The 25878-nt window shown below is 38.3% G+C and overlaps 1 protein-coding gene across 1 annotated transcript in view; it reads right to left on the reverse strand.

Annotated features, from left to right (window-relative positions):
* The window catches only part of LOC140170935 (uncharacterized), a 104932-nt gene that overhangs the window by 4056 nt on the left and 74998 nt on the right, over positions 1-25878 (reverse strand). Inside the window, exons 54-66 of the mRNA XM_072194131.1 lie at positions 25272-25433; positions 23879-24046; positions 22423-22620; positions 22016-22150; positions 21572-21757; positions 21134-21331; positions 20750-20932; positions 19918-20115; positions 14754-14942; positions 13881-14105; positions 12949-13113; positions 7870-8076; positions 6437-6640 (exon numbers count right to left, since the gene is read on the reverse strand). Of these exons, the coding sequence (XP_072050232.1) occupies positions 6437-6640; positions 7870-8076; positions 12949-13113; positions 13881-14105; positions 14754-14942; positions 19918-20115; positions 20750-20932; positions 21134-21331; positions 21572-21757; positions 22016-22150; positions 22423-22620; positions 23879-24046; positions 25272-25433 (2418 nt within the window). The remainder of the gene's footprint in view (positions 1-6436; positions 6641-7869; positions 8077-12948; positions 13114-13880; positions 14106-14753; positions 14943-19917; positions 20116-20749; positions 20933-21133; positions 21332-21571; positions 21758-22015; positions 22151-22422; positions 22621-23878; positions 24047-25271; positions 25434-25878) is intronic.

Genomic DNA, 25878 nt, shown 5'->3' on the forward strand with positions numbered 1-25878 from the left:
GGAAAGATTTTTTAAACTTTGGCCGCTTTTTACGTTTTGAAACGTTTTTGGTAGATATTAATTCTTTTTTGAGGTACAAAAATATTGCGCGCTAAGTGGTTCTTTGTAGCCATGCGAGGTGAACTAGTTGGATATCCATATTTCGCGGTTAATGGTGCTTTGTAGCCCTGCGGGCAAACTAGTTGGATATCCATATTTCGGGGTGAGTGGTTTTGGAAGCTCCGAGGGCAAACTAGTTGGATATCCATATTTCGCGGTTAGCGGTTCTTTGTAACCCTGCGGGGGCAAACTAGTTGGATATCCATATTTCGCGGTTAGCGGTTCTTTGTAGATTGCGGGCAAACTAGTTGGATATCCATATTTCGGGGTGAGTGGTTTTTGAAGCTCCGAGGGCAAACTAGTTGGATATCCATATTTCGCGGTTAGCGGTTCTTTGTAGCCCTGCGGGGCAAACTAGTTGGATATCCATATTTCGAGGTTAGCGGTTCTAGTGGTTTTAACGACCCGTAACCACCCCAGTCAGCTGCATACCGCATCCAGAATAACAGAATTATTAAAAAAATTAATAGCTGAACCCAATAGTTCAGCCAAGGACTGGAAATGACATATTGATGACTTTATATAGAGTGTATTCAATAAACCCAAGGCGGAACGAGAGTTGCTAAGTAACCGCTATCCGAACCATAAACACACATGCATGATCAGACAACGAGTATTCAATTTCCTCATAGCATCCCACGTTGTACACACGTCAGTCGAATTTGGTGGTGTTGGTTTGTTAGCCCTCCAAGTTATAACATAGTTCACTTTGTGTTGAACATTGTATGTGGGCCTCTGTAATAACATAAAGATCAGTATGATCAGTGTGGTATCACAGAGCAGACCCTTGAGAGGGTCTGCTCATTTGGCTCATTTGCATGGCAGTCGGACTCGCCATTGTATTTGATCATTTGTGTATGGAGAGCAATGGCGACCCGTCATTGTATTTGTTCATGTGTGTATGGAGAGCCACTCTTGGAGCCCATGGGACTTAGGCTAGGTCCTCAGGTAGAGTCAGACGCTGTATGTACTAGAAACGCCCATTCTTGTTCATTCAATGTTAGCATTAAATTTGTATTGCCCGGCGGCCACGCGTAATGGAAAAACCTGAATTTGTTACATAAAAAGAAATGAAAATTAAAAAAAAAGCAAACCACCGGGATTCGATACAAGTTTGCGTTGTAAATGAATGCGTGAATAAGAGTGTCATCCCCTTGGCGCGATATTTGATTTCTGAAAATACTCAAGTTGCCGTTCAAAATGCCTAAAATCATCAAGATATTGCAATACTGTCTAAAGTGATGTAAAATTGTATCAAATTTGTATGATTTAAAGCACATAATTTCTGCGTAGCGTGGAGAATCATTTACATAGGATTTTGGAGAAAAAATGTGATAATTTTAGGGAAATATAGAATGGCGGAAGAAACAAATAAAACATTTTCCTGGAATGTGTAGACCATATTCTTTCTGTTCCTATTGATTTGGATACTGAAATAATTCTTAAAATGAAGCTGTTGGGTGATTTATGTTGGCGTTTCTAGAGTGTGTCATTATTGGCAAACATCTCGATTCACGAGATTTCTTTTGCAAGAACGCCAAAATAGCACGAATTTTGTTGGTTTGCGACTGAAGAGTGTCCGCACTATAGATTTCTGCCTTGCAAATTAGCTAGTGTCAGTGGGTAAGAAAGTGGCATCTTTGACAAGCCACATAATCTTATGTAAAACTCTGCTGGGTGTTTCGATCATGTATTATGAGCTATTATGCGTGTTTGGTCAAGTGAGGGTAATTTGTAAAGCATCAACTTGTGAACAAGTCATAGAGGGTTTGATCATGCTGATGATGTTGCCATTTTAGACGCTTTCTGAGTGTTTAAAGCCCAAAATTAATGAATAAAATCGTGTATGAGATATTTGCGGGGATATTTGGGTGCATTGGGCACTTATGGGTTGGGTATAATAGATTTCTATGTATACAATTAAGTCTGATATATTTTCGATGGAATATATATTTTCACTTGAAAAGTTAGTAGTTTTCCGAATTGCAATTTCTGAATATTATATAAAAGGTGAGAATAAGACTATAAATGTAAGAGTATGGGATAATTTTGATTGTTAATAAATGCGAAACGCCGGCGGTAGACATCAGCAATATCAGGGATTGCCGCGATTCTTGCAGTAGCTTTTATGAATAGAATACAATAGTGGATACAATAGCGGATACAATAGCGGAACAATAGAGCTCTCTTACGGGCAAATAAACCTCGTCCCGTTTTGCTAAATTTCACTTCTTCTTTTTCATGAACTAACCGTTATTTTTTAAAACTTGTGGCAAAACTTCGACCGAAGTTTTTAATGACAGTATCTTATTTTTCCCTGTAAAGAAGACTTGCTTTTTCAATTCTGTCTTTAGTCCTGATGAAGTCAGAGCCACATCTGACGAAAGCTTGACCAATTTCACACAGTGACTGGCTGCACAAATACTGTAGTTTTCACACATTGACGAATAAAAATCAATTTCTGACCGGAAAGAATGTATACGCCAATGCAACGTGCATCTGCTCCAACTATAAACACGCTGATAGATACAGTATTTAGTCTTGAGACTAAATGACATCCCACCCATACCCCTGGTTTATACCTAGCACCCGGTCAAGCCCGGGGTCAAGCCCTTGATATCATCTTGTCAGCATTGCAACAGTAGCATAAGAAACTTATTCTATGGGACACATTGCACAGTTTTCCAATTCAGTGGTTTACAGAAAGTAGTCAAATGGCCATTCACACTCAGTTATAATCTGTACAGTGTTGCTCACGATGCAGCATTTCCGCCCAAGGTCAGAACTATCTGAGGGTGAACTGCTATATTTAAAGAGGATGGTCTTACGCCCAAGCCGCTCTTATAGATGCAATGGAGATGGGTTGAAAATGGCAGTGGTAGTATAATATCTCTTTCATGCCCTGTGACCTGAGGTACCAAAATTTCCCTTATGAAATTCACCCTTATGACTTACTACAAATGAATTTATCCACATATTTCAATCCACTCTCCATCATGCAACCCCCACTAACCCAGCAAACACAAAAACGTTCTAAAAACGTTTTCAATAAGTTATATTTTGGCTTTTGGTTTAGGTAAAAACGTTCTAATAACATCAAAATGTCGGGTTATATAAAGGTCATGATAACGTTTTAAAACGTTTTGTATGAAAACACACTACAACAATATTTTTACATGTTTTCAAAAAATATTATTGTAAACTATTTTTGCAAACATTTTTGCCAAATATTGTGTCAATACTTAAATAACATTATGTTAACATATTTGAACCCAGCAAACACAGAAATGTTCTTAAAATGGTTTTTTCAAAACCTTTTAATAACATTGAAATGTCGGGTTATATAAAGGTCATGAAAACGTTTTTAAAACGTTATTGAAAATATTTTGGGCAACATTTTTTCGCAAAATATTTTTTCAACCCCAAAATAACATTCTGTTTAGAATATTTTGTATCAAGTTTTCAAGAATGTTTTTGGAATGTTATTAAAACGTTTTTATACCCTTTATATAACCCGACATTTAAACGTTTTCTGTAAAACATTTTTGTTTGCTGAGCAGTAGATTATCAAAAATGTTTTTAAGGTTATGAAAACGTTTCATACTCTTAATATACCCTTTATATAACCCGACATTTAAACGTTTTCTGACAACCTTTTATAACCTTTTGCGAATGATGTCGAAAACTTTTTGTGTTTGCTGGGTAACTTAATGTTCTACATGCTGGTCTCAAGCTTCAACATAAAAAGTCCAGTTTTGAGATATTTTCTCAAAATATCAAGAGCTATATTAAGAACTACTGAATCAATACTATAGTTTATAGGGAAAAAGTTCACTTTGGTGACCACTCTCTGGCTAGTAAGGTTTGACGATTGATTCGACTTCTATGGACCATTTAGAAAAAATAGCCACCATGTCCCTCGCGAAAATCCCGGCATTTTTCGCTAGAGGCCAAAATCCAAAATGGACGCCACCACCATTTTGAAAATTTAAGTTTTGAACCAGAGCACCTATAATCATGCACAAAGACACTTTTTCGGATATGTCGAGTACAAGGATTCCGATTCTGACATTAGTTTGACATTACGGCATCATTTTCACCCAGAAATCCAAGATGGTGGCCGGCACCATCTTGAAAAATTTAGTTTTGAGCAAGAGGACCTTAAATCGTGTACAAAGACACTTTTTTGGATAAATCGACCACAAGGATTTCAAATTTGACATTACTTTGACATTACGAACTCATATTTACCCAGAAATCCAAGATGGTGGCCGCCGGCGCCATCTTGAAAAAAATAAGTTTTGAACCAGATTACCTAAAATCGTGTACAAAGACACCTTTTCCGGTAAGTCGACCCCAAGAAATCCGAATCTGACATTAAGTTGACGTTACAAAATAATTTTTGCCCAGAAATCCAAGATGGCCCCCATTTGGTAGAGCGTAAATGTGATTTTTGAATGAAAGCAGAAGCATAAATGTGTCATTTCCGCCTTATCTGGGGTTCATGTCCCTTATATGGGGTTTAAACTGCCTTATCTTGGGTTTACATCCCTTATCTATGGATAAAGCGCCTTATCTGTGGTTTAGACGGCCTTATCATGGGTTTACGTTCCTTACCTGTGGCTAAGATGCCTTAACCTTAGCATATCGCAGTCTAAACCCAGATAAGGCATATAAACCCAGATAATGCGCCGTAACCCCAGATAAGCGACGTAGACCCCAGATAAAGCAGTCTAAACCCCAAATAAGGCGCCTTAACCCTAAATAAGGAACATAAACCCCAGAAAAGACATCTAAACCCCACATAAGGTGCCTTAACTCTAGATAAGTGTTGTTAACCCCAGATAAGGGTCGTAAACCTCAGATAAGGCATCTAAACCCAAGATAAGGCGCCTTAACCCCAGATAAGAGACGTAAACTCAGATATGGCAGTTTAAACCCCAGATAAGGCGCCGTCTGGGTTTTACTTCTCTTATATTAGGTTTATGTTCCTTATTTATGGTTAAGGCGCCTTATTTGGGGTTGGGACTGGTTTATCTGAGGTGTACGTCCCTTATCTGGGGTTACGGCGCCTTATCGGGGTTTAAACTGTCATATCTGAGTTTACGTCTCTTATCTGGGGTTAAGGCGCCTTATCTTGGGTTTAGATGTCTTATCTGAGGTTTACGACCCTTATCTGGGGTTAACGACCCGTATCTACAGTTTGGGCACCTTATGTGGGGTTTAGATGCCTTATCTTAGGTTTATGTTCCTCATTTAGGGTTAAAGCGCCTTGTTTGGGGGTTGGACTGCTTTATCGGCGGTCTACGTCCCTTATCTGGGGTTACGGCGCATTATCTGGGGTATAGATGCCTTATCTGGGTTTAGACTGCGATATGCTAAGGTTAAGGCATTTTAGCCACAGGTAAGGAACGTAAACCCAGGATAAGGCCGTCTAACCCACAGGTAAGGCGCCTTATCCCTAGATAAGGGATGTAAACCCAAGATAAGGCAGTTTAAACCCCATATAAGGGACATGAACCCCAGATAAGGCGGAAATGACACATTTATGCTTCTGCTTTCATTCAAAAATCACATTACGCTCTACCAAATGGGGGCCATCTTGGATTTCTGGGCGAAAATTATTTTGTCACGTCAAATTAATGTCAGATTCGGATTTCTTGGGGTCGACTTACCGGAAAAAGTGTCTTTGTACACGATTTTAGGTAATCGGGTTCAAAACTTATTTTTTTCAAGATGGCGCCGGCGGCCACCATCTTGGATTTCTGGGTAAATATGAGTTCGTAATGTCAAAGTAATGTCAAATTTGAAATCCTCGTGGTCGACTTATCAAAAAAAGTGTCTTTGTACACGATTTAAGGTCCTCTTGTTCTAAACTAAATTTTTCAAGATGGTGCCGGCCACCATCTTGGATTTCTGGGTGAAAATGATGCCGTAATATCAAACTAATGTCAGAATCGGAATCCTTGTACTCGACATATCCGAAAAAGTGTTTTTGTGCATGATTATAGGTGCTCTGGTTCAAAACTTAAATTTTCAAAATGGTGGTGGCGGCCATTTTGGATTTTGGCCTCTAGCGAAAAATGCCGGGATTTTCGCGAGGGACATGGTGGCTATTTTTTTTAAATGGTCCATAGAAGTCGAATCAATCGTCAAACCTTACTAGCCAGAGAGTGGTCACCAACGTGAACTTTTTCCCCTAACTACTAGGCTTGTTAATTTGTCATTTGTCATGCTGATTACAAATCAGATCATGAAAATGTATGATTATGATTTTTTTTAATTAAAAAAAATGAAACTTGACACCCGCGTGGAGTTGTAACAATAATATACTCACGGCAATCAATGAGCTGCTCTGGACAACATTTTCCAGGTGCAGGTGGGATAACAACGCTGGTACATCCTTCTGGCGCTGTGTCTAATGCACATGGTTGGTATTTGAAATAGCATGTTGAGTATCCGGACCGATCACAAGTACAGATATCGCAGCCATCTTCATATTGTTCACCAAATTGGCGAAGAGCGCCCCTATCGTTGCAACCTAAAATGTGGAAACATTTCTGATTAACTCGCATATTACCAAATTTATTTTGAAAAACTAGAAGATGATCGGTGACATTTTCAATATTGCTCACAATTCCCTAAATTCTATCATGCAATGCGACTGCTCAGTGCCAGAAGTGGGTAAGTGCAATAGCTACCCTGTGACCATTTGGCAATTTATACACAGTATATTGTACTCGGCCATCATGGCGGCTACATATGTCAGCTATTGCACTTATCCACTTCTGGGACTGAGCAGTCAAATGGCTCGTTCGTTTTTTTAAACCTTTGTAATTAACACCCTAATTATGACAAATAGAATAAATTACGTCTAGGCGTAACTTTAATGGCAGCAATAAGCTGTGATTACAATGGGGTATAGAAGACCATGAATTTGCTTGACAGCCATATGACAGATATTAATGAGCTGAGTTACACTATAGAAGTTTCCGGCATCCGCCTACCGGGCTTGCGGCCTTGATGGGTTTTTTAAGGTATGACGGACTGGGGCCCAGTATTGAGAAAAAATATCATGACCGCAAGCCCAATAGGAATGAGGCCGAAAACTCCCACAGTGAGGACTTGTATGGAGTTCCAATATAAATAAGACCCGCAGGGCAATAAAGCAACACCATGCGTAACCATAATATAACGTTTGACCAACAGAGGGCGTCATTATATATGAGATGAAATAGGAACTACATACATGAGATGTTGAACGGGTATCCCATGTATGTTCTACAGTACTACTCACACTGTTTGGGTATTGAAGAGCATGGGTGGCTTGAGCTGAGTTACAAAACATATTGTAGCCAGAGCACAAGACCATCCGAAGTACATGAGCAGCATTTTCTGTTTTACAAGCTCTTCATTGTACGGGTTTATTGGAATATTCAGTAAATTGGTTTCTATATTTTAATTGTTGCAAATAAAGTTCTTGATAATAATTTAAAGAGCTAACTGTCGTAAGTGCATATTCTTAATTTGCTGTTATTCTAGACCATCGTTTTTCCACAATGCAATACCGTCGTAAGTACTACACTTACGATGGCCTTACACTCAATGCTCATTTTTTATGACAAGGTAAGACCACCATAAATGCCATAAATCAACGGCAAAAATAATAATAACTCCCAAAATTGGCCACAAATGTCACTGACGATAGTTTTGTACTCAGCATTCGATTAGAACTGGGACGATTTGAACTGACACAAAATAAGACAGTACCTTCTGGGCAAATATACCGAGGGCAGCATTCATCACGTGATGTTTCATCTATGGTACAGAACGCAAAGTTTTCCGGAGGCGAGGCGCAGAGTACCGTGGGACAACGCGGCTCACCAAAGCGACATTGACAGTCCATACAGGCACCTGATGGCCGATAAAACTCTCCATCTCTGACTCGATTACCGTCTTTATCAATGCAATCATTGGCTATGAAAGTAATAAAAATGTTTGCGATGTATTACATTGATAATGAAACAATCCAAATATTTGTGACAGATTAAGGATCATTCTCAGTGAACGACTCCAAATAGGATTTTGTTCGGGGTAAATATTTATAAGTACCGGAAATTTCGATTTTTTTTTTCATGAAAAAAGGTTGTAAAATGTGGCATCAGAGTGATCAGTAGATTCCTTTTAACGACACATTTAATTTCACATGCAATCTTAATGGAAAAGTCATTTACGTTACCGCGGTCTTTTCAAAGGATTATTGGTAAATGTCTGTATTGCTATAAACAGTAAGACTTGTGTCACTTTTAATATTTTATCTAGATACAGAAACCCCCAAAATGGTAACGTATATGAAACGACACAGATCCTGATCACAAAACCAAACTAACCCTAACGCCCAGGCGTATTTTGGGACCGTTCATTATTTATAGGGGAGGGGGGGCCGGGAGGATTTCAAAATTGAGTTCATAAAGTTACACAACCCCCCCCCATCTAAAATTACATAACCCCCCCTATTGCCACCAAAAAAAATACATAACCCCCCCCCTCACATCGAGAAATAGGCCTACACTTTGCTGGTATACCATGACCGGATTCACCTTTTGATGGCCCCTGGGCATGGCAACATGATTGCCACCTCTGGCTCTTCATATAGAAGACACCCCTCTCCCCACAGTTGTAATCCAAGTTTTTTTCCAAGCTGTCCCCCGAAAATATGCTATTTCGATGCTAAAATTCAATGAGAGATGTATCGGAGTCACCGAACCAGGGAGTCCAGCGGGCAAAATTTCCAAATCGTCCCACTGATCTGCTACTAAAAGAACATTACTTGGACAAGTGCGCTCGAAGCGCGCGAAAAAAAAAGCTGAAATGAACAAAACTGAGGACAATAATAGCGTGTTTCTATTGAGCATCCGGAATTTTTCCAGTGAAATTGTTAACCGGGTAATAGCGGAGAATGACGGCTAACAGTCAATTTCTATTGGGGACTGTTATCCGGAAAATGCAAGCAGCCGTGGCCCGATCGTCACACTTCGTGACTTTGCCGGAGAAAGGTCATCTCAGGTCATTGCAAGTCTTGTTGGTTGACGATGGCGATCGTAACTTGTTCACTTTTAATGGGAATTTTAACATGTTATTTCTACCTTCAAATGAATCTTGGAAGATAAATCCGCCCATGCTACACAGAAAAGATTAGCCTAACCTACAAATTACAAAACATGTTGTATTATTGAAGTTGTATGCCGGGAATACCCGGGGCTTAATATCGGCCTACACACATTCTACACCGCGCTGCAATCACTGAACATGCTGAAATCTTCTCGGGCCCCTTAGGCCTATTCCTTCAGTTGTCCACACGAAAAGAGGATTTTCAGCCATGATTTCTGATATATTAATATTCTATACCTTAATTTATGCCTCTTTTAACAATGTTTAAAATATATTTTACTCTGTACGAAAGTTGCAAACACATACAGCTGATGAAATGGTAAACAAAACAGAACACACGTTGCGATCATGTGACCGTGTCGATTTTCGGTTTCTCTCCTGTAAGCGCAGTCTGTCGGAACGATGTCAGTTTACATTGGCGTTATCCGGATAATTTCTCCGCCATTATCCTACTAAAAGTAGGATAAATTCCCCGGAAAACTCTCGCCGCTATTATCCGGAGAATAGCGGAGAAGGTCAGTTTCTATTGGGCACAGTTAATCTCTTAACCGGTTTTTATCCGGATAATGGCCCCAATAGAAACACGCTATATGTGCCCTAAAATCATTCCAAAGGATGATGCATATAGGGCTTTCACAACTTTTGGTTAATTTAGTCCCAGTATTTTGATCCAGTATACAAGTTTTATGGTTTTTCCAAGCATCAGAGGAGCTGCCCTAACACTCATATTTATGATTTACATTATAGAATGGATGGAATTATAACTATCAATTTTGAGATTCGTGTTCAAACTTCAAGTTCAAGATGAAAAAAAACCACCAGAATTTACAAAGGCATGTCTTGCAGATCTACTCACAGAATGGTTTCTCTGAGATAAATGCGCGCAGCAATTTGGCATTTTGATACTAACAAAATAGAGTTAATTTAGGGTCTAAAATAGACCAAAAGGAAGATGCAAATCATAAGTTTTGTCACAATACATCTGTCGACTGAGCAGGGGAGGGAACTGACTTGCCACCCTGCCATATGGCTAATGTGCTGATGAACAGTGGTGTAGATTTCTTTTTGACAAGAGGTGGTTGGAAAAAATTCTTGAAGTATTATGTGAATCCAGCACCTTTTGGTGAGAGAATAAGTTCATGACACAAATGCGTGCGAAGCGCACAAAAATGTTGCCATATTGAAGCTAAACTCAAAACATAGTGCAGGAATAAATTCGCGCGAAGCGCGCAAAAAATGACATTTTTGTGGCTAAAATGGCCAAATATGAGGTAAATATTGTAGTGAATCATAATCATAGTGAATAATTTAATATTAAATTTCACCTGACCCCCCCTATCAGAAAAAATAAAATCACATAACCCCCCCTGTTTGTTAAAGTGAAAATCACATAGCCCCCCCTACATTTTTCCCGGCCCCCCCTCCCCTGTAAATAATGAGCGGTCCCTTAAATAATAATTGGCAAGGGGAAAGGAAAGAAGGAATAAACAAAGAAGAACAAGAGAAAACTTTTTCTCGGATGCGGTTTTGAATTCGTGACCCCTCGGGTGCGAGACACACGCACGGCCATGCTTTGCCACGGGGTCTACCTTGGCCAGCCAAGCCTTCCGTCACCAGATTATAACTGTTCGCATGATGACGAATGATGGATGGTTCGGTCAGGGTTAACACTGAAAAGTAGCTTTCATAACAAGATGACATAGCCACGCCCTATATATTAAGGAAGAATATGAATACCTATCTTGTTTCTGTGTTGTGAAAATTATTATTTTGTATCTTTTTTACCTTTTTTTTTTACTATAAACAAGAGATAAAATCAAAATCCTACGTTATTTTTCTCCAGTCATAACATGCATCGAAACTATAGTAACGTAAATGATTTCAAAAGCGGCGACACAAGTACATGCCAATTTTTGAATATCATGCCGTCATCTTTCAACATGAAAACACATTTTAACTATAAAAAGTTTTATCAGTTTTGGACCTTTCCGTAGAGTAGTAATTGTACAAAGTCAGAATTAGTTTTATTGAGACAGGCGTTTTGGGGTACAGTCACAGTTGCCAACTTTTTCATGGCGTATTTTACCCAGCTATGTTTGACGACATAATTATAAGGTCTGTCTGGTGCTATAATCGTTTGGGGAGATATTTTCACTCAAATACCTGCGACACTGTTTAGACTGGTTACTGAGAATGGCAGTTAAACCACCTGCGACACTGTTTAGCCCGGTTACTAATAATGGCCCTTAAACGACATTCAACATCATGAACAAGAGTGAAAATTTACAGGGGTGAAAATAACTGATATCTAAAATTCCTTTGCGGTCTGCAAGTATAAATTTGTACCCTAATGTATTATAGCGGTAGAAACCCAGACTGAGTTCTACTTTTACAGTCTTTGGTACAATCTCAGAAGAAAGGGTTCATGGCTGTCCTGAATGTAGATAGAGAACCTTCTTGAAAATTGAAAGAAATCCTAAATGGTTCTTTCTGGCCTTTCTAGAACTGTTTTCGTTCTTCATGTGGCCATTTACGGTTCTACATACAGGACGTTCAAGAGCCTTGTTAAGTTCCATTTAGTAGAACTGTCATGATGCAGTCATGTCTACAGTAGAATTCATCTCGACCTTTGCAGGACTTAACCCCATTAAAAGCTATTAAACCAAGATAACACTCATTGAAACAGCTCAACTGATTAAATCGGATCTTCTCTGGTTGTGCACAAGTGACTGTTTTCATGTGCGATATCGCAATAAAGCTGGTATTCAAAGCTTCAGTTGGGTAACCGATTATAAAGGAAACGAAAGGAAACAATGTTATGTGTGGCTTTGTTCACGAAATCAGACAATGTCGTGCTTTTTGTAAACCAGCATTCTTGAAAATGAGCAACATAATGATTTTTGACTTAACACGGTTTAGAAATAATTTCTTCATATTTTTGGTGTTATCTGTCGTTTACATGTCCTTCCTAAAACACAAAAGTACGACCCTCTCCAAACACCTAAATTAGCTAAAAATTTAGGACATGTTACAAAACTTTATTTTCTAGAACCTATTTAGAATAATTTAAATGTAGCTTTTACCGGTTTTTTGTGGCATCCTTCAGAAGTGAGCGGTCCGATACCAATATTTTCGGTCAAATCTCCATTCAAATAACACGGGGAGTTGGCTAGCTATGCCTTGCCCTCACTCATATTTTACAAAAGTACGACCATTTCTGAACATCTAACCTAGCTGTAATTTTAGGTCATGTTAGAGAAATATATTTGCTAGAAGTTTTGGAGAATAAATAAAATATTGGCTGGTTATTTTTCACACAGTGATGTTAACTAGGCAAGTGTCCATTCTCCCAACATACATCATTTGTAGGGGTCACGCGTCAATGGTGAGAGCACTGTGTATTGTGTATAGGAAAACGGACAGTAACTGCAGTATGTTTAAAAAGTGTAAATCAATAACTAAGGTTGAGACCAGGGTGTGTGTTAGGTTTAAAGTGTTTCTGGATTTGTACCCGACAAGTCTGATCATCCCGATGGACGGAGTAAAGGCCCTCTTGAGATCGTTCAGAAGCTTTCCCCGAAGACGAAATAAGATCCTGAACAGGTTATTTAAATATTAATTTTACCCCTCCATATTTTCCAAGGGGTACTCCGCCCCTATACGGTAACGCCCCTGTACCTGACAATGTGGTGCAGTCAACTTCAATCCCATTTGTATCGTAAAATACTGCATTGCAACTGCCGCAGTAGTTAGCCCTACAATTTGCTGTTGGGTCTGCTGGACATGATGCACTCTGGCATGGATCGGCAGCGCAGGCCACTTCAGGAGCGTCGGGTGGACAATCTGAAAAAAAGATAAGTTAAGCTACGTTCTAGTCACTTGAAATACTAATAATTGTTGTAAGACATATTGTGATGTTTTGTATGCTATACAAAATATAACTTATTTTAATATGTGTATGTGAGGAAGTAAGGAAAGGCTGTGATGAAATGAAAAATGCCAAATAATATGCAACTTGTAATAGACAATTCATAACACATTACTAGTTTACATAATATTCCCTAATTGAGCATCGTGAACAACTAGTTCGACGAATAGACCCTGTTTTTTCTTAGTAACCAACTATGCTCTGACTCTCGTCGCTCAAGAAAGATTAACCACAAACATCCACTAACCGCCCTCCCAATTTTGGGCGGCGCGGTCACTGGACTTCCATGTGAGATAGTGATCACAGTGTGAAATGAGTATAGTCTGGTAACTTAGAAAACAAGGTCCTACTTGTCGGACTATGAACAACAGAAATTCTCAACCATCGGTCGCGCGAAAGGTAGGGTAACGATATATGTTCATGCCTGCATTCACCGCCAGAAGTGTCCATTTCTCTTTCGAATCGTGGGCCCCCAGGTTCATTGGTGGATTCAATCTTGTACTCTTAATTGACAATAATGTCATATTACTGTAATCTTTCCATACTGCGTTATGGAGAATTTAGTGGTATTGAGCCTGAATCGGGTAACTGTTGGACATCCTCACAACATGGCGTTTGGTACCAATGAAGTATTTCTATACCACCTCCTGACCACCCAGATTATCATGCAATTATTCTCTACCTGGATCAATACATTGGAGACTTCCACAGCATTGGTCTTCTTTTGGTGGTACATAGCTACATCCAGGCGTCAACTGATACTGTGGACACGCCTCGGATTCACATCCTAATGGGTAGATGGTTTCACCAGGTATTGAATTGGGAGGCTTCTCGCAGGAACACGTGATACAAGGATCTGGATTCCAGACTTCGCCGACCTGTCTAAATTTGTCACCGTCAGGACAACCTGAAAAATATATGGGAAGAGTCTGCCAAAGTATTGTTCATGCAGTCTAATTCTGAATATCCTCAATCTATGAGGCACATTTACTACCAGTCATGCTTCATAGAATAAAAGTATTGTTGTTATCTTCTGTCGTGCGTGCATCTTTTGTCTCAACAAATGGATGATACCGTTATTTTAATAAGAACAAAGCAGAGTTTCTTTGCGGCAAAATGATTGTATCGCCCATGTCAGATGTTATATGAAGCAATCGACGGATGCATAACAGAGGCTAAGAAAAGTGCCCTTTTCTCATTATTATTTTGGTTAAAAAATTGTAATGTTAATTTTTAACATAAACAAAAGCTTGACTTTAAATCAATCAGACTGAATCAGTTGTCAGCCTCGTAACCGAATTTGTTGGTATGGAGAAAAATGATTGTTGGAAGTTTGGTACTTAGTCAGTAAAGATCGATGAAACGTTTGTTTGATTGTACAACATTTTCTCGGGACATAATGTTGGCTATTATGATATGTAGGTAGAAAAGTAAGATGATTATTAATCTCAATCAATGTTTGGCCAGTTTGAAATTTCCAAATGGATCATGCTCGCAATCAACTTTCTGACACTAGTCACGCTACTTTAGGAGATTCCGTCAACTTTGCATTTACCTTCCGGACAGGTATAAGATGGACAGCATGCATCTGGATCTTCTTTTACTGTACAAAATAGACTGGGTGGTCCTCCACAGCTAGCTATTGGGCAGATTGCATGGCCGTTGCGACAGATGCATTCACCACATGGCTCTTGCCATCTGGTTCCTTCAGCTTTAGGATTGCCATCTCTATCAGTGCAGCCTTCTGCAATACAACAATAATGATTGCAGATTATACAGTTCGTATCTTTATAATCATATTTTGTTTGAAATTGTTACTACTAAAACAATAATATTAAGTAAACCACATTTGTATTATCACCTGGACATTCTGTAGAATTAGACCGAGTAAAGATCTTGGATACAGATCACTGATAATTTGAACGCGGTGTAAGGTAGTCAGTCTACATCAAAGTGAATGAAACATCTTACGGACGAGGACATGATAAACTTCCAAGAATCTTAGAGCGTGGGATCAGTCTAAGGTCAAAAAGGTCAGGATCTGATGCCAGTGATCACAGTCTCAGTCTTACGGATGAAAAATGGAGTACCATCTAAAAATTCCGAGGTGGAAATTAATTTCTTTTGTTTTGATGAAAGCTTTAGATTGAAATCACATTAGTGTGTGTTGGTTGATACACTGGCTATGATCATGATGTGGCAGGTTCAGAATTATATGCTTCAGTCAGTTGATTACATACTAGCTGTTCTTTATAAGGGACATCGGGACCGATTGAAGGGGCACTAGGCCTCGACTGAGGGGGCACCGGTAATTTGTTGTAGCTGTCAATGGAATTTGTCATAATTTTACTCCAATTGGGGGCACGTGTTCTCTCCTGTCCATAGGGCCTGCACTTTGGCTCGACATTTGAAAGGGGCGTGAATTCATTTTTGGATACGCCCCTATTATAATTAGGTAATACTCGACTCACACACATTCCCTATTATATATACATGTACCACATGTAGTAAATCTATCTGCTTTATCTGTATTGTGCCGTTCTTAAGCAAATAGTTAAACACGATTTCATCAAACATAATAACAATAGCTCTTTTACAGTGTGCAATCATCCCGGGCAATAATAGAGGATGTGCGTGAAATTATTGATTGGCTCCATACAAAAGGATTTGAACCGGTGTCCTTCACCGTAATCATGGCGCAATGCAGTTCATTCAATCAAACGTTGTCGTCAACCTATTTTATCGTATAGTGCTATAACAGTAGGTGAATACAAGTATTGAATATAGGCCTATCGCGTTGCAAAGCCCAATTCAGTGATCCCAGCGAAAGTGAAAAAAAAATCAAATTGTTACTTTTATAAAAATATTTTAATGAAAAAAATTGGCAAAAAACCCAAGAAAACGGCAGTATCGACGAAGTTGAAGCCCCATTCAAATAGGCCTACATGTAGCTAATTTATATACTGTCTGTAATTACAGATTCACGTAAATGCATTATTTTTGTCTTAAATAGGCCTACACGGCTTTTGGCTGAACCACTAGCAGAAGACACCAAATTGATGTTTTCATGACCTTTGACATTCTTTTTTGTGGCGAGTGACATGGTCAGTTCAATTCACGCCGAGTGTCCTTGACAGGTTTGACCCTGCTTCAGTGGTCATGAAAGAATTCAAAAGATAACCTCTGCCCCAACAATCCCAAGCAATTGTCTGAAACTGCTTTTCGGATCATAAGAACTCAGTCGTCAAATGATGATAGTCATATAATGACCAAAAGATTATTACTGACTACTATATCATTGAAGACTGAGTTCCGTAGTACAAAATCTGAATTTTGATGATTTTTACGATCGTCCGGATGAAAAAATCACAGAATGTGCCGTTAGTTCCCTCCTCTCCTTACCTTGGCAATATGAATCAAAGAAAAAAAAAGAAAAAAAAAGAAAACAAGAAAAAAAAAAGACAAAAAAAAGAAACAATAAAAGAAAAACAAATGTGAAAAGTTCGAACAATATTTGGTTTATAAAATTAATGTGACCGTATATGAGGCTCGAACTCACCACCTTCCGATTTAAAGTTCGAAGCGCTCGTGAACAAAATTCTGATGCCTTACCAAGTGAGCTGTGCTCCTGAGATACGAAATAAAAATAAAATAATGCACTGTATACCTGCTTGTGTCGGTAATTGATTTGCTCATATTCCATAATGGTACAGTGCAACAGAGCAAAAATGCCCATAATTTAAAAGCTATATAATTTATGAACAATATACACTACACATAAAAATACTAATACAAGGGCATTTCAACATAAGAATCCAAACAATTAAGTACCAACATGCACAGCTTTGTCCTTATATCACATTTGGGTTTTAACCAAATGTTATCAAACCTCTACTGTGATTGGCAGCTGCACAAGGCATCTCTTTGATAGCTGATAATGGCCATCCATTCAGCAAGTGGCTACTAACTGACCTTGACAGGCTTGAATGAGCACTGTCATCTGCTACAAAACCATCACACTCTAGGTTTGACAATGGAGTGAAAGACTATTATTATTGATTAGGCGCGGATTTTAAAAGTACAGCTCCTATGCGTGTATGGCAAAAAATTGGAATAGAATGTTTGGAGTCATGTAACTAAAATACTAAATGCATTCTGCAAAATGTGCTCTATCTGACCAATTTATAAAGCATTTCATTAGCTTTAATTTGACACATTGTTTAACATGTTTGGAATTATGGTAAATCATTAAATAAAATATTTATTAATTAATCAATTATGTCAATTAATTAAAAATTTAATGCCAATATGCATATTTTCTCTGACAGAATTGTAGGATTTGACATGAGCCATTTTTCTTGTAAGTTTGATTCTTATAACATACCGGTATCGTATTGCGTCCCATTATAGTTACAGAAAAAAATACGCGCGCAGGACACACATACGCACACCTACACACACACACCCAAAGGATCGTACCGTTTTACAATCGTATAACATTCTTTGGCGCTAGTAGTAGTAGTAGTAAATTCCAATTTTCTTTGCTTTACCTCACTCGTTCTGCTCAAAATTAAAAGGGGACATATCTGACAGTAAAATCTTACATTTTATGGAAATTATGTTTAACTATTTGTTTAAACAGCACAAAACAGATAAAGCAAAATTACTATACATAGGACTATACATGTATGGTATGCCAGGGACTGTTTAAGAATATATCATTAGATTTATGATATTTACTTCGAGGACTGTTATATATCAACAATGTGAAAAATAAATTTGTATTATATCATAAATTTCAATGAAATTTATTTGATATCAGAAAGTCATTCTTCGTATTCAGAATGCAATTCGATATGTCTGATGTGCTCTCATGTCCCACAAAAATACTATCGAAACGCTCAAAACGCTCATTCCAGATCCCTTAAAGTCATAATGTACGATCTTATAATATGAATTTGGTTAATTTTTTCAAACCTGATTTTTTAGCATATTTTTAATGTTTACAACTTGCACCTAAATGTAATCAGCCAAATTGCTTGTGTTTGTAGGTAAATAGAGCAAAGTTCAACATCAACATCAAGGTGTTAATTTTCAATAATATATTGATCTAGATAATGGAAATCGATTTTTAGGTTGCTTCGACCAACAATACCTCGTCTACCCTTAAGTCTTTAATTTGGTTAATTTTCTTTGTCTTTTTTTTTCTTTTCTTGTTTTATTTATTTTTCTTTGATTTATATTGCCAGGGTAAGGAGAGGAGGGAACTAAAGGAATATTCAGTGATTTTTTTAATTTTTTTTCATCCCGACGATCATAAAAATCATCAAAATTCAGATTTTGAATACTAGACTGCGGAACTCGGTCTTCAATAATAGTCAGTAATTTTTATATTTTGGACATTACTATGACTATCATTTGAGGACTGAGTTCTTATGATCCGAGGAGCAGTTTCAGACAATTGCTTGGGATTATTGGGGCAGAGGTTATCTTTTGAATTCTTTCATGACCACTGAAGCATAGTCAAACCTGTCAAGGACACTCGGCGTGAATTGAAAGACCATGTCACTCGCCACAAAAGAATGTCAAAGGTCATAAAACACCAATTTGGTCATTTGGTGTCTTCTGCTATCTAAAGGCCTTATAATGGCTGATTTTGTACCTTTCGTCATTGTCATAGATGTGCTAACAAAGCTTGCTAGTGCAGTGGTTCAGCCGAAAGCCGTGTGTCTAAGGCAAAAAATAATGCATTTACGTGAGTCTGTAATTTATATACCGGTACTGACAGTATGGGCTTCAACTTCGTCAATACTGTCGTTTTCCTGTTTTGTTTTTTTGCCATTTGTTTTTCATTAAAAAATTTATAAACGTAACAATTTGATTTTTTTTTTCACTTTCGCTGTGATCACTGAATGGGACTTTGTAGCGCGGATTATTCAAAACTTGTTTTTACCTACTGCTATATATATATAGTATTAATCCGATTATTACATAACTTTGCCAGCGTATTCAAGACATAGGTTATGTAAGGGATAAACTGTACATGGGTATAGAAGCCCTGCATGCTTTTATTGATTGGCTCCAAACAAAGGATTTGAAAAGTGTCCTTCACCGTAATCACGGCGCAGTAGCCTACAGTCCATTCAATCAAATGTTGTCAGCGTGCGAGACGAACGATGTATAAATCTGGAGGTCACATCATCACTTATCATGCTTATTGTAAAACGTTTGTCCAATGCATACACTGTGTGTAGGCCTATTGTTCCCGGGTATTGTCAATGCAATCAAGCAAACAGGTATTATATTTTGAAAAGGCCGCTATAGTATATTCACATGGGTGTCTTGAATGGCCAATCATATGGGACATAATCAAATTGCAGTGACTGCTTCCTTTGTTACCACATGTCAGTCATCTTGTGATTATTGGACCATGTAAACCTGCAAAAAACGAGCCAAAGTGCAGGCCCTATGCCATATGATGTTATGCCACTGGTCTTTTAACAAGTCGTTGCCTTAAAACTTTAAACTCCTCCCCATCACTAAGGCATAATTTATACAAGCTAGCAGTTCGAATGTACTAGTCTAAAACCTGTCTGACCTCTAATAAATCGGCAGCTCTACGACCATGACGCCTGTTAGACAGAAATTGCTAGCGGTAGATTTCACTATTACAAGAGACAAGACAAACACGTCGGGTGTAGACTTGGCTTTGTACTCACGATCGCAAATTGGCTGGCCTTCTCCTCGTCCACGTCTTGTGCCTTGCAACTCTTCTCCATTTTCGTTGACACACCAACAATGTCCAATACTTCCATGACATTGTTTTTGCGCAAATTCACCAGCCTCTGTACATTGTGGAATATATTTTCCTGGAATCGGCGGCCCAGCATCTAATAACTGTGTTAGGCATTTGGTAGCTATGAAGCAAATGACATTTGTGAAACAAATTAATCACTGCATTAATTACAATGGCAGAATCGGCACTATACTAAAAATAAAATGTAGATATTTATATAGCGCTTTATGCCGTAAACAGCCTCAAAGCGCTTTATATTTATTCCGCCGTTATTAGAATATGTCGGAACCACGTTTGCTGCCTACAAATGGCGCAGTGTTCATCAGTACAACGACTGTGACTACCGCCAACAGCCAACAGACAAAGCGCCTTTCCTAAGGGCGCAACACGGTGGCGGGACGGGGACTCGAACCCACGCACGTCAAGCAAGCTCAAGTTTATGAGTCTAAGGCCGTACCACTGAGCCACCGTGCCTTACACTGAAAAGACGAGCTTTGTGTACTTTTGTGCTGAAGCACTGTTATTGATTGTCTGATTTTAAGCAGCCTAATGATTGCATAAAACACGCTAGGGGAAACTAAACTCATGTGCGTAAGCACTTAACAAGTCAGACCGTCACTTTTGTTATTTTACATGTTTAGTTTAATAGCCGTTTACGTACTAGTAAGTACATTAACATTAGATGTTTCCAAATAGACATATCCACAGAAATTCATACATATTTTACTGCTTAAAAGGAAACTTGTGTTAAGTACCTGCTGGTTGTGTTAAGTTGCGTAAAGCTTCCATGCAGCTTGATCCTCCACACGCTGTTGGGCAACATTTCTGAGTTTCACTACAGACACTATCGTCCTGACAAAGGTTTGCACAAATACCGAAACCTCCGTCACCTTCTGTCGGTGGACATATTCCAGGATTGCCAAGAGGTTCGGGAGCAACTTTAACAAAAGTATAAAGACGCTATGTTATAAACGTGTCCATAATTATGCTATGATAGCATTGTTAAAGAAATCAATTCAATTACCACAGATGTATTCAATGTTATATAGAAACAATCAAGGACAAAAAAACAAACGAACACCAAACTTTGAAGAAAGCTTAGTTTAAATTTTTTTCTGCTGCCTGTCGGCATTACTTACGATCACACGCTGGTTCTCCTTCTCCGGGACGTCGCCGCGTACCAGCAAGCTCTTCTCCATTTTCATTGACACACCAGCAATGTCCAATACTTCCATGACATTGTATTTGCGCAAATTCACCAGTCTCAGTACATTGTGGAATATATTTTCCTGGAATTGGTTCTCCCGCACCAAGTACCTGATTTTGGCATTTGGTGGCTAAAACAAAGGAAAATTATTAGATATTTACTACAGTAAACAATATGTATAATAAATCAGATTTTGTCCAATGATTTAACTTAATTTTATATCTGCTGGTGTTGTTATAAAGCATAAAGAAAACAAAACACTATACGCCGAAGGATTTAAGATGCCATGTTCGGTATTTTCCATCGAACAAATTCATTGACAGAAATTCAGGAATGTTCAATATATATTTTTTTAAACGAGACACATTACCAGGTGGTTGGATTTGTATAGCTTCCATACAACTTGATCCTCCACACGCTGTTGGACAACATTTCTGAGTTGCACTGCAGACGCTATCATCCTGACAAACGTTTGCACAAATACCGAAACCTCCGTCACCTTCTGTCGGCGGACATTCTCCAGGATTGCCAAGAGTTTCTGGAGTTTCTGGAGGAACTTTTTTCACAAAAGAAATAAAGCAGTTCGAGATAATGCAAAAAAATAATCATTTGTGCGTTAAATAAATAAATAAATAAATAAATAAATAAATAAATAAATAAATAACGAATAACATTAAAATAGAAGCTGATCAAAAGCAGGTATCTTGGATGTAAATGTCTTGTCTTTTTTGTTGAAATCTTCTAACATGTCATCCAAATTTGAATGCTTGACTTTTGACATCAAAACGTTATCCCGAGAAGCCAGTATACTTACGTGTGAGACAAAGTTTAAGCGTACTACCCTCTGCAGTCTCCCCGCAAAAACACTGATTGCAACCATCTCTACAGAGATATGAATCGCCAACTTCCCGTTTATTTTGGTTGGAATCAATGCAGTGATCTTTTAGTTCTGTGAATTAAAAGAAAACGATGCCAATAGATTCATGACAAGAGAAAGGTTGATGACAGCCATCATCTTCATCATCATCATCATCATCATCATCATCATCACCATCGTCGACGTCGTCATTCGCTTCGTTCTGAACCGGGTTCTGAATGTATGGGATGTATGTGTGACCCTATTCATTTAAGCGGTGTGTATTATGTTTTAAAAAAATGAAAATTAATGAGGAACATCTAGAACGATAGTCTATAGCTTTAACCGTTTCAATTACTACTCACGATCACACGCTGGTTGTCTTTCTCCCCGTCCTCGCCTTGTGCCTTCCAACTCCTCTCCATTATCATTTACACACCAACAATGTCCAATACTTCCATGACATTGTTTTTGTTCAAATTCACCAGTCTCTGTGCATTGTGGGATGTATTTTCCTGGAATCGGTGGTCCTGCTTCGTGAACTTGTAATTGGCATTTAGTAGCTATGAAAAAAACGTTGACGAGTGAATAAATAGGCCACAATAAACAATAATGGATAAAAGTATTTCGGAGTTGATCTATATTATATTGTGATTTGTAACGCCCAGCATATTATTTAAAGATCAGTTGTGGAGTGCAATGATTCAATGTAGCTACAACACAACGAGGAGGAACAGAAAAGACACGGCATGATTTAGTGATTACCCTGGCATGATTAAGAGCAAAACCGATGTGCCCTAAAAACACAGTCATTGTGAAGATCGAAGCTCGAAGACGAGTGTGGATTGGCAACAATACTGCGCTCTTTTAGGCATGCGGGAACACGGTTATTTGATGTGATCATTTATTAATTTTTCAAACAAAACATTACAATGTCCAATTCTAGACCTGACTTACACCAAAAGCTATCACACTAATAAACTTTATATATACACATATATTTTGTAGCAATTTTTAACACGGACTTTCTTTTATATATAAAATTATTCATCTTTTTCTGCTTTCTTGTGGTAATTTTAATTCTATAAACTGTACATTTTGCGGGCGATGTTTACATAAATTTTGAATTTAAATGCAAATAATATGAGTTATGCCTTACATTTCATGATAAAAAAAATGATTAAAAATGACATGCCATCAAAAAACTCGGGACGCAATATCGGCGACGCAGTGCCAGTAGCCCTAGAAATCGGGCTATAGTAACCGTTTTACCGTTTGTCATACATTGCCATTAAAATGTCCCCTTTTCTTGAATGGATATGAACATATAAATATCTAAGTTACATTTAATGTATAAAATACATTGCTGTCATTCACCAATTAATTGTAATTAGTCATTAAACTTATACGCCAGTATGTCAAATTTTTTGAAAAATTATTCTCCATTCAAAATTGACATACGACACGTGATCCGCCAGTATGTCGAATAATAGTTAAATTCATATCCATATTGGCCACACAGCCGCAATATACCAAAATATTGGTGTATGTCACATATTTACGACATAGTGGCGTATGTATGTATGTATGTATGATACGCCACTATGTCGTCCAAAACAAGGGGAATGTTGTACACAATAATTCCATTGAGTGAGATACGCCAAACCTAATTAGTGATAATACTTAATTAATTAATGACATGTATGTCTTGAAAGTTTGGCAGAATGTAGAGCTTTATACAATGATTATGAAACTGATCTTATCTCATTTTGTCAAAAATGGCTGATACGAATTTTTATTATTTTTAGAATGACTTGTTACCTTGTGGTTGGGTTTGTACAGCTTCCGTACAACTTGATCCTCCACACGCTGTTGGACAACATTTCTGAGTTGCACTGCAGACACTATCATCCTGACAAAGGTTTGAACAAATACCGAAACCTCGCTGACCTTCTGTCGGCGGACATTCTCCAGGATTGCCAAGAGGTTCTGGTGGAAATTTTTCCACAAAAGAGATCATTTATTTCCAGATAATGGAACAAATTATCAAAGTATCATTAATTGATCTCAAACACTGGTGTGTTATGTGTTGTTTGTACTGTTTACCATGACTGCTCATATCCATATGTACCAGACTTGAGTCCTGTTTATCAGGGACCAGTCTGTGTAGCTCAGTGCTTAGAGCCCTGCAAGCGAGAAGTCTGGGGTTTATCTGCCTATGCATGTTATGTTTCCATTTGTAATTTCATGTTTAATTGTGCTAGAGTTTTTGTTTGTTTGTTTTGTTTTATTTCTTCTTTAACCCGGGACACTCAATCAGTTGAAAACACAATTAATCATCTGTTCTTCCTTGAGGCCCAGGGAAAGTGGAACACGGGACGCAGTAGCGGGACCACAGTAGCGTGGGAAAGTGGAACATGGGACGCAGTAGCGGGATCACAGTAGCGTGGTCGCAGTAGCCGTAGAACTCGGTCTATAGTAAGGGGCACTTTTTATTCCAAATCTGGGAGGAAATGCTTGCGAGCCAATACAAAACCTGCAAGTCACTTCAATGCTTGAATGAAGCAAGACATTGTGAGATAGGCAAATCTAATTTGGTCCTATAGTGCTATCAGTGCCCTGATAGGTACCGTTGCCTCGTTTTGTTGTACCCTGAACATTTGCATAGTGCTTTTGTTTTTTATTTAAATGAAAAACAATAACATTATGCAAATGTTAATTATTATGCTTGATATAATGTATTACATCATCAGGGCATGATAGAAAGAGTCATTGGTACCTAACCGGGCACCAATAGTGCTATAGGACTAAATTATACACGTTGCCTTAGGTTACTTGAGAAAATACAATCGTGGGTTATTTCTAACCTAAATTTAGGAAACACGGTATGGGTTCTGACTCGCAATCGGAGGATTGCGGATTCTAACCCCGGCGGTGCCATCGTATGGTGCACTTGCACAAGGTGCTTTACCTTATTTGCCTCACCCCATCCAGGCGAAATGGGAAGATGCTAGGGGATGATCAAAGTGCTGTGAGGAAGTGCACTACGGGCGCGCCCTTGTAGACGTGGCAGTGGCAGCGGAATACATGCGAATGCGTGCAATTCGGCAAGCGTGATTGCGTATAAAATTCAGCTTTACATATACAATGACTAATTAACAGAGTGACAAAGAGCGTGTTCATTTTGTGACATTAGAAAACTTAGAAAGTTTACCTGATGCAAAACAGTCGATTTCAATCCCATTTCTGTCGTAGTATAAAGCGTTACAGCCGCCGCAATAATTTGTTAGACAGGTAGCCGTAGGATCAGCTGGACATGAGGAGGTCTGACAAGGAGATACGACACAGTTTACCTGTGGAGACTCTGGTGGACACTCTGTAATACACGATAGCACATGATATCAGATGAAATGTTACAATTAAGTTGTTAATAATCGTTGAAGACACCTTTTAGAAAGCTTTTCATTATAAATGAATATATGAATGGCATATTTTCTGTGTAAGGGGGGATTAAAAGAGCGATATTACGTGATACCAACGTACGTTTAGAATAAAGTGTACTTCTCACAAGTCTTCCTATTTCTAAATAGAACCTAAAAATTCACACTCAATAATATTATTATCTTTCAAGCTACTATACCATCCGTTTTCATTTGAAATTTGAGGGGTTACTATTGAGTAATAGGTTATTTTACATTGATATTGATACATATTGCCATAACAACCCTTCTCAGCCCTCTCCACATTGTGATTTTAATGCCCTTTTTAGATGCAAACTCAGTATACGTTAACTTACGATCCCTGTTTGTTGTATGTTTAAT

This window comes from Amphiura filiformis, chromosome 15 (assembly GCF_039555335.1).
Source record: "Amphiura filiformis chromosome 15, Afil_fr2py, whole genome shotgun sequence".
Taxonomy (NCBI): domain Eukaryota; kingdom Metazoa; phylum Echinodermata; class Ophiuroidea; order Amphilepidida; family Amphiuridae; genus Amphiura; species Amphiura filiformis.